Raw genomic sequence first — 20,208 nt, forward strand, 5'->3', positions numbered from 1 at the left:
GATTTCCTGATGTTTAATTGAGTTCTTTTTTTTTTTTTTTTTTCTTACATAAACATTGCTGTTGCTAACATTGTATCTGGGAAAGATATATTTCCTGGGACTGGTGTGAGGCTTAAATGAAACAATATTTATAAAATGCTTAGCACAATGCCTGGCACACAGTCGGCACTTAACAAATGCTTATTTCCTTCCCCATCCATCCTCCCTCCCCAACTAGAACAAATTAATCACACAATCAACATGTATTTATTTGTCATCTACTATGTTTCAGGTACAATGTGTAGATGCTGGAAAATGAAGACAAAATGAAGTGTGCCCTTAAATAAGCTTAGATAGTGTTGAATGCCAAGGCGAAAAGAGGAAGCAGGTGAAGATTTCTGAATATATTAATATTCATATTTGCCCAGAATTCAAACAACCAGACTCACTAGCCTAGATCCTCAGTGTCCTACCTTTCTGTACCTCCTGGGAATCATGCTGTCATTCTATTTGGTATAGGAGGGAAAGCTTTGGACTGTTTTCTGTCCCAGGATCCCTGGGTTCTGGTCCCTCTTCTGCCTCTGCCTCACTGTGCTTCATCTCTCTGAATTATTCTGTAAAATTGACTTGAAGGTCATAGAAGTCATTTTGTGCTCTAAAGCTCCATAACACATTTATCTTTGATACCTGATCAATCCATATTGGTCTCATAGGATCTGTCTTTTGGGTAACATTTACAAGTTTTAGAATTCTGAAAGAGGTGGATGGGATTATGGTAAATATCTGCTTGTTCTGTACAGCAGATTCTGAAAATTCTTCATTTAATAAGGAAGTCACTGCCAGAAAGTGAATGTAAACAAAAGAGCAAAACCTTGTAGATAGGATAGAATGTTAGGCTTTTTTGAAGTTAGTATAGATGATGAATATATTTATGACAGGAGTCACTAATAGATCATCACAACCTACCAGCTTAAGCCTTTTAAGGATTGCCAGCCCTTTTTCGCTTGGGGACCCCAGGTAGAGAAGGGAAGATGATTGATAGTTTCTTCTATAAATAATCATGCCTATTAAATTCAGTGGCCTTTGCCTTTTCACCCCTAGGGTATCTTAAGATTTGGAGGAAACCAAGATTAGATCTTCCTCAGGAAAGGATGGGGAACCTGATACCTATACCCTAATTTCATGTGAACTTATACCATATCTCTTGAACTTCTCAGTGTATGAAATCCAAGGATGAATTGTTGTTTAACAATATAGGATGAAAATATAGTACTTGTCTGAATAGTAAATGAAAACAATGATGGCTCAGGCACATTTAGATACACAGGCTGTGTAAGTTATACAACAAAAACATCCAAACATTTAGGACATGGAAGTCTTTCCTTGTCTCTTCCAATATCCATAAGTGCAAAGTGTCAGTGAAATTAAATGGCTGGAATCAGACGTGGTATTTTCAGGAGACTAAGAAACCAGAGATGCCAGGCTGGTAGCTGAAGACTCAACCTTGGGCAGAACCAATCTCCTCTTAGAGTCTACGTTTTCCCATGCTGGATCTCAGCATCAGTATCCCTTCTACAGAATCACCGGGACTGTTTGCCATCTTCTGCCAGAGGTGCTGTTCTTCACCCTGAGAATCCATCCAATCCACCTCCTTCCCATGACTCATACCTGAAAAATGGAAGAGGGTCAACTTCCATAGTGTGGCAATGGGAAATTTATCAAGCAGTCTAAAGGTCTTCCTTGCCAGAATACAAGTCTTCTAATTTATTTTTGCTACTTTTAATCTTTTTTTTTTTAAAACTTTTTGAGATAAATTTTAGGAGGAAAAAGTTTTCCTTACAATATACTTGTATAATCATCCACCCATAATCAACCATTATATATTGGTATGATTGTTCACTCAGCAAGACGTACAATTTGTGCTCCAGATCAGGGCTTCTTAAACTTTTTCTACTTGCGATCACTTTTTGCCCAAGAGATTTATATGTGACTTTGGGTATATAGGTTTATAAAATATGTATAAAATCAAACATTTAGTGATTATAAATCATTATAATGCCCACATTCAGCTATACTACCCTATATGGGATCCACGGTTTAAGAAATTTTGCTCTCCATTGTTTCTTTGAAAGGATAATGGGATCTAGAAATAGATGAAGTTTCTATTCAACACCTACATATTCTTAGTTCTGGCTTTTTCTTAACTTTTTTGGGGGCATAGCTTGTATTCAGATGTGGCAACAACATAATGATAAACCACACATACAACTGACAAAGATCCTGTTACCCATATACAAATTCTCTTAAAGGATCATCTCTCAAAGAATTAGAGAACCTTAAGAAGTTATTGAGCCTTAAATGAGGAAACCAGGCTACTGAGAGGTTAAGTGACTTATTCAGTGTCACATAGGTAATGTGACTCCAAAGCCTCTGATTAAAATTACCCTAGGAGAACTGTGAACTAAACAGTCATATATAACCATTCAAACTTAAGTCTAAGTCCAAAATAATTGAATTTAGTCCTTTTACTATTGATACTAAACAGTCACAAAACATACAGATAGGATTAAGAACAAATATTTAGCAACTCTTTCCTAATTTTTCCTGCTTCCTTACTCTTCATCATCATCATCTCTTTACCTGACCTCTTGTTCCCACCTTTCTTTTTCACATCTTCTCTCTGGTTGATAGCATATATAGCTCAGTAAGAGGCAAAGTTTAAGTTTTCTTCCTTTACATACCATGGTTACTTCAGTTTGGTGGAGTTAGTTAGCATCTTAATGCCATCCTCCTTAGTATGAAAATAGGTGGGCTAATTTTTAGTACATGATTCCACCTAAGCTCTCCAGTCACTCCTTCTATTCCCATATTTTTCCTCTATGCTGACCTAAGAGAACTTTCAACATTAGCAAGCAAAGTTTTCCATTAGAGAATTTGGAGAGAGCTTTCTTAATAGTATTGACTACCAATTCACTATTCTATACCAACTCATGGAATAGAATATGGAAACTGGCCATTCTTAACCAGTCACCTACCACTGCCAGAATTTAGTCGAACACCACCAAGAAATATGTTACTAGAGAGAGCCTCTTTGTCCCAGACTGTCAATTCTAGGCAAACATTCTTTATATCTTGGGGATCCAGGCCACTGAATAGAAAAGTATGATTCCACTGGGGATTAACGTTCTTTTTGATTACAGGGGTTTTGTGCTTGGTGGCTTTAGTGATATCAGGAAGTAGGTACCTAGAAGATAAAAACAAAACAAAACAAAATAAAATAAAAACACCAAAAAACAAATCACAAAATCAGCCAGAGAACCAGAGAAGAGAGGATTCCATATGCTTTTAGTCATTTAGAATTCCCATACTAATTATCTCTTTCATGTTTGCTCTTTCCTGTTCCAATGTTTACCTAGTCTTTGATCCCTAAATGAGGAGTTTAGTTTGGGTTTTCAATGGCAGAACGGCTTATTTCTTTGGGAGAGACAAGTAGGTAATAAATGTCCTCTTTTCCCCTGTTTAACCATGCCCCACTCCATTCCTTCCATTAAAAATGGAAACACTGGTCATTAAACTAGTATAGATAGTTAGATTGTACCAGATTTTATTTTGTGGGTCTCTAATACATTCCACACAACAAAAGGTTATACTCTTCTTCTTTTTATTTAAAACCCAAGATTCTTTTTAAATTAGCTTAACTGTTAAAGCTACGTAGTTATATAAAATATATATATATATAGGCTCTTTTTTCAAAGCAAGAACAATTTCCTTTATTATTTATGTATCACAAAATTTTAAAATTATAACAAAATTGATATGTTGCAGGAGATGTTTAGGCCTTTTCTATAATGTCTCAATGGGAAACATTCCCTATCTCTTCCCCCACCACAGAACAAAGTTCAGATTTTACAGGATGGGTGGGATGACTCTTGAATTAAATTTCCTTACCTAAAAGAGGGCACTCTTTATATTTGTAAACAATTGATTAGAGGAGTTCCTTGATCAAGTTAATCAAGTTAAAGTTATCCACCTTAAGGTAGATATAGGCATGTCCACGGAGTGAATGAATAAAATATATATTGAGCATTTACTTTTCTGCAATTGTTCAATCCTGTCCAACTCTTTGTGACCCCATTTGGGGTTTTCTTTGCAAAGATACTGGAGTAATTTGCTATTTCCTTTCTTTTTTTAAATTTAAAATTTTTATTCTTCCTCAGCTACATGTAAGATATTCTCTTACATTTGTTTTTAAAACTTTGAGCACTAGATTCTCTCCCTTCCTTTCTACACCCATCCCTTTTAAGAATACACATGTGAGGTTATGCAAAATATTTCCATAGAAGACATGTTGTGAAAGAAAACACAGATACCTTCCCCCTCCAAAAAAACAAAAACAAAACCCTCAAGAAAAATAAAATAAAAGAGTATATTTCAATCTGCATCAGACATAATCAATTCTTTCTCTGGGTATGGATAGCATTTTTTATCATAAGTCCTTCAGAGTAATCGTGGATCATTGTATTGCTGAGAATAGCACAGCTGGATCATCCCACAACATTGCTATTACTTTGTACACAGTAAATTTCACTTTGCTTGAATGCATAGAGGACTTTTCAGCTTTTTTCTGAAAGTATCTTGTCCATTATTTCCCACAGGACAATAATATTCCATCATAATCACATAACACAATTTTTCAACCATTACCCATTCCCTTGATTTTTAGTTCTTTGCCCTGACAAGGCAGTTGCTATAAATACTTTTATACATATAAAAGTACATATATATAATATTTTTTTAGGATTCATGACTACTATTGGTATTGTTAGGTCAAAGGATATGCATGATTTTATAGCCCTTTGAGCATAGTTTATCTCATTATCTCATTAGCACTTAGAAAGAACCTAACAATTAATCAATTGGGGAATAGCTCTCATTTAAAAAAAAAAATACATTTGACTGAGAAATTAAGCCTTCATCAGAGAAACTTGCTTCAAAATTATTTTCCCAATTACTATGGCTAATTCTATTTCTCCCCTGTTTATTCTATTTTCTCGTCCTTTCATTCTGATCCTCAATAATTTTTTCTTATTGACCACCCCCTCACCAAATTTGCATTCTCTTTTCTCACCTTCCTCCCTTCCTGTACACACTTTCCTTCCTACTTTCCTTCAGAGTAAGACATTTCTATACTTGTGTTAGTGTGAATGTTATTTCCTCTTTGAGCCAATTCTGAAGTGAGCACAATTCCCTTACTTCCCTATCCTGCTTGCTTTTCTCTACAAAGAAAAGCTTTTTCTTGCCTCTTTTGTGGCAGATAGTATATGCCATTCTACCTCTCCTTTACTTATTCTTCTAATACAGTTTTCTCTCACCACTTAATTGTTTTTAGATATTATTCCTTCATATTCAACTCATACTTGTGCCCTCTATATATACTCCTTCAACATAATAATGAGAAAGTTGTAATGAATTACAAGTATCATCTTCCCATGTAAGCAATGTAAACAGATAAGCCTTATTAAGTGCCTTATGGTATCTATTTCCTGATTATCTCCTCATGCTTTTCCCAAGTCCTATATTTAAAAATCAGGTTTTCTATTCAGCTCTGGTATTTTCTCACAAATGCTTAAAGAGTCCTCTATTTCATTGAATATCTACATTTTCCCCTGAAGGATTATACTCAATTTTGCTGGGTAGGTGATTCTTGGTGGTAATCTTAGCACCATTCTTCTGTAATATATCAGATTTCACAAACTTTGATCCTTTAAAGTAGAACTTGCTAAATTTTGTGTTATGCTGACTGTGACTCCATTATACTTCACTTGTTTTTTTCTAGATGTTTGAAATATTTTCTCTTTGATCTTGGAGTTCCAGAATTTAGCTACAATATTCCTGGAAGTTTTCACCTTGGAATATCTTTCAGAAAGTGATTGGTGGATTTTTTTCAATTTCCATTTTACCCTCTGGTTCTAAAATATCAGGAAAGTTTTCCTCAATAATTTCTTGAAAGATGATGTCTGGGCTCTTTTCTTGATCATGGTATTCAGATAGACCAATCATTTTTAAATTATTTCTCCTGGATATAATTTTCCAGATTAAATGTTTTTCCAATGAGATATTTCAGTTTTTTTCTATTTCTTCATTCTTTTTGTTTTTGTTTTATTATTTCTTGGTTTCTCATAAAACTATTAGCTTCTATTTACTCAATTCTAATTTTCAAGGAATTATTTTCCTCAATAAGATTTTTGTACTCCTTTCCCATTTGGCCAAATTTGTTTTTTTAAGGCATTATTTTCTTCATTAGCCTTCTGAATTTCCTGTTGCACCACTCTCAATTCTTTTCCCATTTTTTCCCTCTATTTCTCTTATTTGATTTTCAAAATCTCTTTTGAACTCTTTCATGGCCTGAGACCAATTCTTATTTTTCTTGGAGTTTGTTTGTAGGAGTTTTGATTTTGTTATCTTTTTCTGAGTGTGTTTTGGTCTTTTTATTTTTTTGTCAATATAATAATAATTTTCTATGATCAGAATATTTTTCTGTTGTCTGCTCATTTTCCCAGCCTATTACTTGGCTTTTAACTTTTGTTAAAGTAGGGCTCTATTTCCATGGTAGAGGATGTACTGTTCCAAGCTGTTTTCAGAGATCGTTCTAGGAATCTTACCATGAGCACTCTTTTGTGACCTGGAACTGTGAGGCATTCCCTGTTCCACTGTGGCTATAAAGTATTTTGTGTTAAAGCAACAGAGTCTTCCCCAGTGCTAGTAGAGAAACTTCCTGTGAGCTAAGTGTTATATAAATTGCCTCCTATACCTACTTCCCCAGACCCTCTCACACTGTTGATAGACCTTTCCTGTTGACCTTTCAAATTGTCTTTGTTGTTTCTGGGCTGAGAGGGTTTAAAACCACCAATACTGTTGCTGATTCAGAGGCCCCAAAGCCTATTCCCACTATGCTAACATTAAGGGCCAGGGCTGAGGTCCAGGCTCACAAGTCCTGCTGTGCTGGCATACCTTGCCCAGGAAATGTGTCTAGGACTCCCTACCACAGACCTTTCCTGCTGACCTTCTAAATTGTCTTTGGCTGGGAAATTGTTTCACTCTTACCTTTTTATGTGTTCTGAGGCTATTATTTAAAGGAATTTGGAGCTATTTGGGGAGACCTCAGGGAGTTCCTACCTTTACCTCTTCCATCTTGGCTCTGCTTCCCCATTTCCTTTCTCTAGTTCATTTTACTGGGTTAAGTGAATTGCCCAAGGTCACACAAGTAGAAAGTGTCTGAGGCTAGATTTTACTCCAAACCCAGCCCTCTATCCACTCAGCAATCTAGTGGCCCATACTTTGTGTAAAGCTAATTACTGAGATTACAAAAAGAAAAGGCAGATAGTCCTGATTTTAAGAAGCTTGCATTGTAAAGGGAAAGGCAACATGTATGGACATTATCAGCTGCAAGTCAGATAGAAAAGTTCTTTGATTGTTGGAGTATGGTGGCAAAGCAAATGTTAATATATCTTTTTCAATGTCAACTCCATAGAAATTAAGGATATCTTTTGAGATTGGAAAGACTTGTTGATGGTGTTCTCACTGTAGTGAGGATCAAGGACATGGAATGGCTTAGTTGTTCTGAATGTTACTTTTTTGTTGTGATTCAGGTTTATTTCAGATTACTTCTGGCAGTTATTTTATTTTATTCTTTTGAACATAGCCATGGAAAGGTGCATTTATACAGCTGAGAATAGAATTCAATCCCTGATGTGGATTGGTAAATCCCTTCTGGGAGCAAAGTGTATCAAGCCTTCCAGGTACAGAAGATGTTCTTATTCCCTGTAATTAGATGCCAATTGGGAGTATACATATCCATTATAGGAAGAGACATACCATTTCAACCTCATCATGTTACCAAGAACTTTCCATTCTGTGTCTTGGGTTAAATTCCTATATTTTAGCACTTATGTTTTAATGCTAGTTCTTTCACATTTGAGGCAAAGCTACTGTGAGAAGATTCTGGCTCACACAGATTAAAGGGAAAAATACTTCACTTCTACGAGGAGTTGCTTATGGATCTAAATTCCCTACATTAATCAGAGGAAAAAAGTTCAAGTCTTCTTTTCTCCTCTAATCTTCCCCACTCCACTACATATACACTTGAGAAAGAGTAGAATACAGGCTTTACTTATTAAGGTCTGATTTCCACAAAGGAAGCCCTTGGGGCCTCAAACAATGAAACTTCTTAATAGATGAGATTAATTTGATGAGATTGTATATTTGAATTGCAATCTCAGTTAATAGCATAATGAAAACACACACACTTATATGAAATATGCATTCATATACAGATATATAATACAACCTATGTAATATAAAGATATGCATATATACATACATATACATGTGGATAAATACTCATGATGTCTCAAAAGTCTTAATGTATTTTTCAGCTTTAACAATAGCTGTTTAAAAAATTAACAGGTAAATGAAATTAAAAGCTAATTAGCTGACTCCAGGTGGTACAGTGGATAAAGTGCCAAACCTGTAATCAGGAATATATAAGTAGGGGCAGCTAGGTGGTACAGTGGATAGAATACCAGCTCTGAAGTCAGGAGGACCTGAGTTCAAAGCTGGCCTCAGCCACTAAACACTTCCTAGTTGTGTGACCCTGGACATGTCACTTTATCCTGTTTGCTTCAATTCCTTATCTATAAAAGGAATTGGAGAAGGAAATGGCAAACCACTCCATTATCTTTGCCAAGAGAATTCCAGATGGGGGTCATGAAGAGTTAGATATGACTGAACAACAAAAACTTTTAATATACCCTGTGCAATGTACAAACCATGGGGATTAGATATATTTTCTTTCCTACAATAGCTTTAAAAATAGATGGAATTCAAATTATGGGGGGTTAGCATAGCATATCCTGGCTCAATGAACTAGGAGTTTCTAATCATAATTTAAGCTTCTTGAGGGCAGGAAATGCATTGCTTTTATTTCTATATCTCTGTAAATTAGAGTGATGGTGCTTTGCTTACTTGATTGACTTCCTAGTAAGAGGATTATTGAATTGAAAATGAGTGATAAAAATGATGTAATATATGACTCAGGGCTGTGAGGAAGGTGTCATGTAAACCTTTAAGTTCAAGCTTTACCCTGTATAAATAGTAGAGTTGTGGTTATTATTTTATTATTATTGCTGTGATATTCCCTGAGATTGATACTTCAGTAATCTTATGAGGAGCATTGGAGCTGCTCAAAGTATTGCGTATTCTTTGGGATCACCAGGCTTTTTCCTTTAAGTCCATGGCACTTAACTAGCTTTAAAGGACACAAACAAATTCTACCCATAAGTATCTCCCTCATTCAGATCAGATGAGAGTATATGAGGCGCCCATTTCTGGAGAAGAGAACTGAAGAAGCATCCTTCAACTCAGGAGTCCTCTCTTCCTTTGGCAAAATACCCTGAAGCTCATTCGTACCAACAATAATTATAGCAGGTTTAGTCTATAAACTTCTATTTGCTATAAGTCACATGGTTGGTAGGTTCCTGCCTCATGACCTTCTCTAGCCACGTCAAACTCAAATTAGAATGGATCTCTGAGCTCCACATATTGGTTTGGAAAAGCACAAATTAGGAGCATCTCTTGCACTGTTTTTAGTTTATTTTGTTAAACATCTCCCAACTATATTTTAATCTTGTTCTGGCTGTACTCAGTAATTTTTCAGGCACCTTGTATAAATTGACCTCCCTGCTCTAATCCCTCTAATTTGAAGCCTCCATCTTGAAGCCAAAATCCATTTCCCCCCACTATTTGGCCTGTTCTGTTCAGCCCTCCCCTCCATTGTTCTCTCTCCTTTCCCACTCTGCAACTATTGTTCTGCTGTTAATCTACAGATTTCACCATTAACTGAAACCTGGCTTTCTCTTGAAGACAGCTTATTCCTTATTCCCCTCTCCAAAACTAAGCATCCCTCATATTTCCTGAGATCCTGGATGAGGTAGAATCATTGGAATATTAAGCACTCCCCACTGTTACTTCTGGATCCTTTCCACCTTGACCAGTATTGTTTAAGAAGTCTCCTCCTTTGGAATTTATTCTATCCAAATCCTGCTTTTTCTTAAGCTCATTTTTCTTCAGAGTTCAGTTTGTGATTTATACTTCTCCTCAATTCAACCCTATCCCCATTTCTGGAGACTTCAATAAACATGGGGATGTCCCTTCAGATACTCTTGCCTCCTATGCTAGTAATGTCAACAGGCAGGAGTGCTATCTTCACTTCCACCTCAGCAACATATTGAAATTGTTATACTTTAGACTATGTCTGGAAAAAAATTCTTTTGACTTTTAGTGATATTACACAAAAATTGTTCAGATAGATTGAGGTAACTTAATCACGGAGGTTAATTATAAATACCAAGATATTTGGAACTACATTCATTTAAGAAGATGGAAGTTATTACATTTCAACCCACCCTTCAAGAACAAAGAGAGGACTGAACTGTGACAAAGAAAGGAGTTATCTAAGAGAGAGTCACTATCTCAGACTCCTCAGAACAGACTTGGGCTGAATGAAATCCCACCCCAAAAAGGCCAGTTCTTTTCCTTCCTATCTTCCTGATGCCTTGTCAATCCATCGTCATTATAATATAAGGTGCTGCTTCTTTATCCAAATGTTTCCTGTAACTCTGAGCACAGAAAGATCAAGGGTTAGCTCAAGATAGACATAAATGTAAAATTAAGCACAGGGTCGAAAATCTACCTAAATGTTAGGAATTTTCCTCATTGATGGGTTAGAGAACTTGTGACTAGGGTCTTAAGTTTTCATGTAAGAAAAACTTAGTAAAACCTATATGGACCATAAAGGCCAGCATATACTGTTCCCTAGGCTTAAAATGAGTGAATTACTGTAAGAGGGTGTCATGGAATTTTGCGCTGACTGCTTTCTTGGAAGTCTTTGCAATTCTTTTACAAGTCTCCATTGGTCCTGGGAGGAATTCTAAGGAAACAATGAGCCAGACTGTCTGGGGATGGTTTTTGCACATTCTATCTTCCCATAATATTTCCCAGAACAAAACAATGGAAAAGGCCCCAATCTAGGGCACATATGCTGAACATATATACTGCATATTGCCAGAATCAAAAGATCATTGAATGTAATAAAAAATACATTATGCTTAGAAATTCGTTCTTTCTCTTCCTCCCACTAATGAAATGCAACCCCATAGGAATATTCTGCTAGCTGAGTTCACTGAAGATGATCACTATTGAAATATATTGCTAACAGAATAAATACGTCTTTTTTTTTTCTTTTTTGCAAAAAAAGAGATCTAAAATATAGTATTTTTTATAGTATTAAAGACTAGTTCTTTATGAGGTAGAAGTTATAAATATGCAGTCTAATTTATATTTATATGGTACTTGTTATCTCTCCTTTCTATCTTTCCTCAGTCCTATGAACTGCATTCGCTAAAGGAGCTCCCTGTGAAGAAACTGCCTTACCAAAACAAATTCTGGATAATGTATGGTCAATTTATGGTCTAAGACACTCCCCTTTGTTCATCTCACTAGCTCAAAAGCTTCACTTTGTCCTCAACTCTTTATTATCCTTCATCCCACATATATAATCATTTGCCAAATCTCATTGTTTCCACATTTCCACAATATTTCTTGTATCTGACCATTTCTTTCCATTTACATAGTGGATTAATTAATAATCAACAAGCATTTGCTTACTACATGCACTGGACTAGATGATAGGAATATAAGCAGAAGCAAAAACAATTTCTGCCCTCATAGAACTTACATCTGAAAGGTAGGGATAAAAATAACAGGTCATATAAGTTAGATAAATAGAGAGGTTATAACAGATTTTCCCAGAGCCAAATGAGTAATATGAATCAAAAGTGGGATTGGATCTTAATTAGTTCCCTATTTACTAGGACAAAGTGTCTATTGATTCCACTAAGAGTAAGGAATAGGCCTATGATTTCATTAATATAGGGAATAAACAAATAAATATGTTTATGTATATGTATATACATACACAATATACATATGTGTATACATGTATATAATATATATACTTAACATATACATATATACTTATATATATATATTTATGTATGTATATATTTGTAGATAGTACCTACTATATCTATATCTATACCTGCTCTTTCTACTAATGCAGATCAGTATCCTCTCTGCAATTTATAACCTTGGAAAACACTGAAAGGTTAATTGACTTGAACTTAGGCTTTCTAGGTTTTGAGGCCAGATTTCTATTCATATCATCATCCTATGTTATAGCAAGATTAGATTATTATAATTGATATTTATATATCGTATTTAAGATTATCAAAGTATTTTGCTTATAGCAACTCATTGAAATATGTGGTACAGATAATATTATCTTTATTTTCCAGATGAGAAAACTGGAAATTAAATGACTTTCCCATCTAATTGCCAGAGCAAGAAATGATGCAAAAACCAATGTCATTTCAGCACATACTCAATTAGAAATACTTCAAAGAGGTAGTTAGTTGGGGCAGTGATTGCATTGCATATTCTAAGCATGGAATTAGAAATATCTAAGTTTAAATTTGGTCTTGGATACTTATTAGCTATGTGACCCTGGGCAAGTCATTTAACTTGTCTGTCTCAGTTTTCTCATCTGCAAAATGGGGATAGTAGTAACGTCTATCCTAGAGTTGTTGTAAAGATCAAATGAGATAATATTTATAAAGTGCTTAGCACAATTTCTGGCATATAGTAGGTATTTAGTAATTTTTTGTTCTCCTCTCCTTCCTTTCCTCCCTCCCTCCCTCTCTCCTTTCTTCCTTCCTTCCTTTTTTCTTCCTGTTTCCCTCCCTCCCTCTCTCTTTCCCTTCTTTCCTTCCTTTCCTGTCAATCATTTTCAGTTGTGCATTCTTTTATGAGGGGGGAGGAGAAGAAACCTATATGTTGGTATAGAGAATTCTCAATAAGAAAAATCTCCATTAATGCAAATCAGCACCTGTTCTGCAGTTTATATTCTTAAGAGAGTTGCTTTGTGGCCACTGAGAGGTAAACGATTTATCCTAGGTCATATAATCAGCATGTACACAGTGGTAGGATTTGAATCCAGGTCTTAAATGTTTAATAACTATTTAGTTAATGATCACCTGAAGTGTGTGTGTGTGTGTGTGTGTGTGTGTGTGTGTGTGTGTGTGTGTGTGTGTGTCTTTTTGAGAGGGGGGGAGAGAGAGAGGAGAGGGGGAGAGGGAGAGAGAGGAGGGGGGAGAGATAAAGAGAAAGAGAGGGAGAGAGAGAGAAAGAGAGAGAGAGAGAGAGAGAGAGAGAGAGAGAGAGAGAGAGAGAGAGAGAGAGACAGAGAGAGAGAGAGAGAGAGAGAGACAGAGAGAGAGAGACAGAGAGAGACAGAGAGACAGAGAGACAGAGAGACAGAGAGAGAGAGAGAGAGAGCTCATATGCACTAGACTTACCCTTTTACAAAAGTGTCTGAAGTGCCTCCTGACTTCACTGCTGTCAAATTTTTGGCTTCTTTGATCAGTACTTCTAATAGTCCCCCAGAGAGCAAAGAAACCTCTTTCTTCTTTCCCTTTTTAAAGCTCTTCTTTCCTATTTCAACCATCCAAAAAAGAAAAAAGCATTTTACAAAAATGTAAAAGAACATAGATTCTGATCAGTGAAAATAATGAAACTCCCAAAGTGGTTGCCTGAATTTGAATTCTTTTCAAAATTACAATTATTTAAAATATACCCAATGGTTCTAATGGAACTCCAATGGAAATGTGTAGAGAGAATTCAAAGGAGGCAATAATATCACAGAATTTAACATCTAAACTCATAAGGACCTATATACGTGTACATATTCAGATAGACATAAAGGGATTATCTCTATGCTTAGTAAAGAATGTTTCTAAAACCCATGACTTTTTGTTTGAAGAAAATGGAAACAAAAATGTTTCTCTCATTTCATGTCATATTAAGGAATAAATAATCTAAAAATGGAAGAGGCCTTAGAAATCATGTAGTTCAAACCCCTAGTTCTTAATATAAGGAAATTGGAGCAAAGAAAGATTAAGGGCTTTCCCAAGCTCAAACAGGTAGTAAGAAATAAATCCAGAATTCAATTCCTAATCTTCTGACTTCATAGCCAGTGTTTTTTTCATCAAATCATACTAACCCTTATATTTGAGATGGCTATGATAATCCCCTAATGAAGATCCAAGAGGAGGCAGGTAAGGTTGGAATTAAAGATATAGGAGAGCAATTTCCAAGAAGGATGAGCAGATATATTCCCTCCTGAGACTAAAGGATAGCATGAAAGTATAGAAAATAGGAACATCTAGAAAACTTGATGGCAATAACAGCCATCCTTAAATATTTAATAGGTTGTATCACAAACAGAGATATTCCACCTCATTCCAAAAGGCAAAACTAGAATTGCTACATTATTTTAAAAATAATATGCAAATTACAGTAACTCTGAGATAACACTGCATACCTATCAAATGGCTATTATAATAAAAAAAGGGAAATATATTGGTTTTTTGGCGGGGAGAGTGGGGAAAATGGGTACTAATGCATTGTTGGTGGAGTTGTGAACTGATCTAACCATTCTGGAGAGAGCTCAATCTTTATTGAATGATTTATCAATAAACATTTGTTAAATGTCTTCTCTGTGCCAGACACTGTGTTAAGTGTTGGAGACACAAAAAGAAGCAAAGTCCTTTCTCAGGTTCTCCTTATATAGACTCCTACCTTATAATTCAACTGAAATTTCCCACTCTAAGATTACCAATGATCACAGATAGATGACTTCTCATGATTTTTTTTTCTCTCTCTCTACCTTTTTTTTTTTTAAACTTTCTGCAGCATTTGGCATGGTGGGCTAACTCCTCCTCCTAGACACTCTCTTTTTCCTTTATTTCCTTTTCTTTTTTCTTTTGTGAGAGCGTTCTCTGCTGGTTTTTCTCCTCTCTAGTTCCTCTTCCTCATTCTACTTTGGTGAATCACCTTATGGATTCCATTCTCTAGATATGGTGAATTCCAAAACTCTATCTTTGGTCTTCTTCTCTTACTATAGTCCTTCTCTCATATGGGTTTAACAGAGTTTTATACTTAGCTCCAATCTCTCTCCTGAATTCTATTAGTGTATCATTAGCTCTCTACTGGATATTTTCAAACATATGTCTCCTAGATAAATTCAACATATCTAAAATAGAACTCATTATTTGTCTTCTATTTTTTCTTAATTTTCCTATTTATGATGAGGTCATGACCACTCTTTGAGTCATAAATCCTAAACTTTTTCTCATTTTTACAATTGACATATAATTAGTTGCTATCTGATTTTACAACCTTAACATTTCTTTCATATAGTGATCATCATATTTCATACCCTTATCACTTCTCACATTGACTATTACAATATTCTCCTAATTGGATACCAGACCTTCACCTCTTCTCCTGCTAAAACCTCCAAATCATTCTACTTGTATTGTAGCTGCCAAACTTTAATTCTGAAGCATGCTATGATCAAGTCAATTCGCCATACATTTTTAAAAGGTCAAACAAGTTAAAAGTTCTGTCTTTTTCTCATAAAAATTATCAATCTCAACTCTCCTCTGCATATTAATATACTTACTTCATTATCCTGATATTTTGTCAGAATGATGCAGAAAGAGTTTGAAATAATCATTTAAATTTGTCTTTATGCTTTCAGAAAATAGCATATATTCTGAATGTAACCAAATTTGATCTTACCTTGAAGCTGTTCAAGGGGGAGCATTAGGTTATTCTCAGGGGGAATGTATCGTAAGACCACAGTCAATTCTCCTTTGTATTGAAGGCCAATATCTGGAGCAAACTCCACCTGACACAAAAAGAAAAGGAATTCAGTGTTTCTCAGTTCCATGTTTCAACTTGTTATCTTATGTGGGCTAATAGTGATATGTTTGGCTTGATTATGATCGTTATTCTCCCTGTAGGGTAAGTGTCAGATATCTATTTTACACAATTTAGGCTGGTTTCTTTTTAAAGTAGCAAGACAGCCATCCCTGGGACTTGAATGCTCTGGAAGACTAGGCCTTGAGCCATTTGAATGGCTTTCTGATTATCTGAAGCACAAAAAAAATCAATCTTATGAGAAGGAGGGGCTTCTCAGGCATGGTAGAATTTCCAATACTTTGAGAGTCAATATTTTTCACTGATTAGACATTTTTTTCTGTGACATATGCAGAAACAATGAGGAGCCTTAATGATTTATAACATTCTAATATCTTTATCGATTCTCTCCTGTGGTTAAATAAACTACTCTCTGCTAAATACTTTATGGCTAAATGCCTTCTTGTGTATTAATACTGAGCCTGAGCCACTAGACTAACATTGGCTGGAGCAGAACACTTCCTTATTCAATTATTTTACCTCTAATAAGTTTAGTGGTTGACTTGGACCAACAACAAAAATTGAAAGATTTAGCGAAGCAAACTATATCCAAAAAAATGGGAATTTTGTGGAAAGATGTTTTGTAGAAAGACTGTGTTATTCTATAAAGCCAGGCCCTATCTGCCTATGATTGAGCCATGTGAGTGACAGGAGAGAAAGATGCCTCAAGGCTATTCTAGACTGGACTTCTTGCCTCTTATAGGATATTATTAAAAAACAATGTTGACAGTTCAGATCTTCAAGCTGAAAGGGAATATTTGAGCCTCATTCTCTTACAGTTACTGAAGCAAATATTTGAATTTCCTACAAATAGGGATAGAAAGGCAGAATCCTTTTTTTAAATGTTTTCTTGAAATTAACAGTTTCTTAGATTTTGACAACCTCCCCAGGCCCATTTTCCTCATTCATTTCTAAGTCAGGGTAAGCTAGAAGAGTTTTTGAGCTAAGGAAGGATAATATTAAATAACTGTTAAATTGCTACTGGAGGAGGCAATGAAGAGATCAATAACTATGACTCATGTGCCTACTTTAGCATCTCTTCAACATTTTTATGAGAATGACCAAAAGCATCCTTGATAAGAATAGGAGAGGAATACAGTCATTCTTTTCTACATAATATTGTACTGAACTTATCTTTATAATCATACAAATGATTCAATGGTTCAGAGAATACAAGGTCTTACTATGTTTATCAATTAATTAGTCAATCAGTAAATATTTATAAGGGAAATATTACTATGTGAATTTGTAATATTAAAGCAAAATGATGTCTTAAAGACTCTCTTTAAATAAGATGTATACAGTGTCTTTGTTAAGGTTATGCAATATCAATTAATTATATAGTAAGTTCCTTCTTTGTGCCGGCTTCTGTGCTAGGTATCAGAGATTCGAAGACAATCTTCCAAATAACTTATCTTTTACCTGAAACAGTAAGTTTGTATTCTTATACATGTATATAAATAACATATAATCATAAATAAATGTTAAGTTTCTTTGGGAAAGATATTAACAGATTAAGAGGGGCTAAATAGACTTTATGTAAAATGTAAATTCTTGATATATGAAATATCAAGATATATAAAATATATCTATAATATATAGGTATTAAGAAGTGGGAAGGAAATATATCCTAAGCATGAAGGCCTTTGATAGCCTTGTGCAATATATATTGGAAAAGGGAGAGACCTAAGTAAGGAAACTAATTAGAACATTATTGAGACAGTCCAGGTGAGAGATGATGTAGGATAACATCAGGTAGAAGTCAAAGGAGTAGAAAAGAAGGGATCAATGTGAGAAAAGCTGTGAAGGTGGAAACAAGATCTTTTAATAAATGTGGCAACAATTTTGATTTCATTGATGATACCCTGATTATTAATATTAAACATAGCATCACAAAGAGAGCCACTTATGCTCACCAAATGTTTTTGACACCATTATGAAATATGTCTAGCACAATCTGAACAGAAGAGGAATTAATGATGGTGAGGTCCTTCAGATAATTTTATTTGTACATAACATTTTATTGATTACAACAAGCCTCTGAATACTCCAAAGCCTCTTAATTGAGGTTCATACATAGCCAGTGAAGGAACTCGTCATGCTTGAGTATATAATTTGTTATGGGGGTTTTATTTTTCTTTCTGTTTCAGTGGGGCTGGGGGAGGTAAGGAGAGATACATTTTCATTAATTAAAAAAATTAAAAATAAAAAAGTGAAATGCATAATTACTCAGAATAGCTTAGCCTAACTATCCACACTGAAAAACTCAAGTGGTATATTTACTTTTCAGACCATGTCACACAGTTGAGTTGACATTGACCACAAATAACTTATATGAATAATTCATATAGGTAATATGTTATAAGAACAACTTACTAGTGGCTGCTGGGTATCAACTTCTGTCCAGCAGAACAGATCCCTTCATGTGAGAGGATGATAATGATACAAGGAGACTGAGAGGCAGTTGCATTTTTTGACCTCTCTCCTCCTCCCTCTTACCTCTGATTTATTTCATTCCCAATTCACCAGCAACATCTGCATTAGTAAAAGCTGATTTGCAACTCCTTCAAGGGTGTTATGATTCACAGATGTGGGGGCTCTTGGAGAACTGACTTGCCCCTTCACACTTAGGCATGATCCTTAACAGTAATAAACTCAACTAAGAATTAGACAGAAGAAAGAGAATAGGGTGGACTGCATTTAGGAAAGTGAGCCTGAAACAAAAACTCATCTTTTAAAAATTGATTTTCATCCAGTGATATGCTCTGGCTGAATATTGGCACTCAATCTGCTCCTAAAATTAAGGTAACTCAATGGAAAAAAGTAAGAACATAGAGGGGAATACATAAGATGTAGTGAAATGCTAATGATCACTGCCATGCCAAAATCATGTGGAAAATATCTATCAAAAGTATGTCAGAAAGAGAAGTAGGTTGGTTTTGTAATGAGATCAAGAGATAACAAACAAATGGATATCTAGGTGACTAACTTGATGGTCAAATCAGATCAAAAGATGTAGAGAAAAGTTTCTGGCATGCTGAGTAGGCACTTTGGGAAGGATTGATAGGATCATAGAGAAAATAGTAACACAAAGTGAGAAGGGGTAGGTGGAATTTGATCAATGCCCTTGGAAGAAGTCTTGCATAGATGAAACTTCAGATAATACTTAAGTATTGCATTATACAATTGTGATTTATCTGCATTTATTCATATAGGTTTCATTGTTTAGTGCTTACAGAATCATTGCTTACTTCACCAAAATTAAAGTGCTTCAATGAATTTTATCCATTTCTTTGCTTAGAGAATAAGAATTAGTGTTAAAAATGCTCATCTGGTCAGATAACATTCTCTTATAAGAAGATTAAAGTTAGATGAGTGATGAGTGTCTAGGTTAATTTAGGTAATAAATAACACTGTTGAATGCAGTGTTCTTACCCCCCCATTGTCTTGTCTACAAAGTTTTCATTATACTCCCACTTGAATAGGACATATTTTTTTCCACACACAAACCATATATAGCACAACAAACATAATTTACAGAGTGAACATTGGGTAAGACAAAGAAATTCTCACTAAGGCCCATTTTCCTAATGTGTCCATTATGGTGGGTGACTGATCAGGTTTGAAATTTCATGACTCTTACAAGTGTAAGGGATCTAGTAGAACAAGTACCTGAATATAAATGCCTTCTTCATTATTTTTGATAAAAAAAAAATGCAATTTGTGTTTGAAAATTGCTTCCCAAGGCAGTTCATTCATTTTGGGACAAATTCATGTTTTAGAGAGATTTTCCTTGTATTGAATCAAAATCTCTCTTTCCATGCATGTGCTGTTCATAAATTATTAAACATGTCTACTTTGAATAGAGCACTTAGTACCATGAAATTTCTCTAACACATTTTCAAGGGGCTCTTAAGTGTTTTGTTTTGCTTTTTTATTTTATACAGAGGAATAAAATATAAAAAGCAACAATTTTTATGTATATTATTTAATACATATTATAATATATAATATAATATGTATATATCATAGAAATTATATATCTATTGTATATTTTCATATGTATCGCATAGTATGTATATATACATACATGTATGTGTGTATGTATATATGTACACATACACACATATCCCTCTATAAAAGTTCTCCAATGTTTTACAACAGAAATGAACCTGGATTCTCAAAGTGTATGTCAGGAGAGAGTACAATCTGTCATGTCCTATCAACCTGGGAAAATTTGAAGATCAGATCTAGCTAGGGTTTCTCTTTGTTTCTTTTTTCTGGGAAAAG

At 34.9% G+C, this 20,208-nt stretch overlaps 1 protein-coding gene across 1 annotated transcript in view; it reads right to left on the bottom strand.

Annotated features, from left to right (window-relative positions):
- Nucleotides 1–227: 227 nt before the first annotated feature.
- SYTL5 (synaptotagmin like 5) overlaps nt 228–20,208 on the bottom strand; it is a 139,438-nt gene continuing 119,457 nt past the window's right edge. The window contains exons 14-17 of the mRNA XM_074300843.1: nt 15,739–15,847; nt 13,452–13,587; nt 3,015–3,223; nt 228–1,647 (exon numbers count right to left, since the gene is read on the bottom strand). Coding sequence (XP_074156944.1) covers nt 1,505–1,647; nt 3,015–3,223; nt 13,452–13,587; nt 15,739–15,847 — 597 coding nt within the window. The 3' untranslated portion in view covers nt 228–1,504. The remainder of the gene's footprint in view (nt 1,648–3,014; nt 3,224–13,451; nt 13,588–15,738; nt 15,848–20,208) is intronic.

The sequence above is a fragment of the Sminthopsis crassicaudata genome, chromosome 3 (assembly GCF_048593235.1).
Source record: "Sminthopsis crassicaudata isolate SCR6 chromosome 3, ASM4859323v1, whole genome shotgun sequence".
Taxonomy (NCBI): domain Eukaryota; kingdom Metazoa; phylum Chordata; class Mammalia; order Dasyuromorphia; family Dasyuridae; genus Sminthopsis; species Sminthopsis crassicaudata.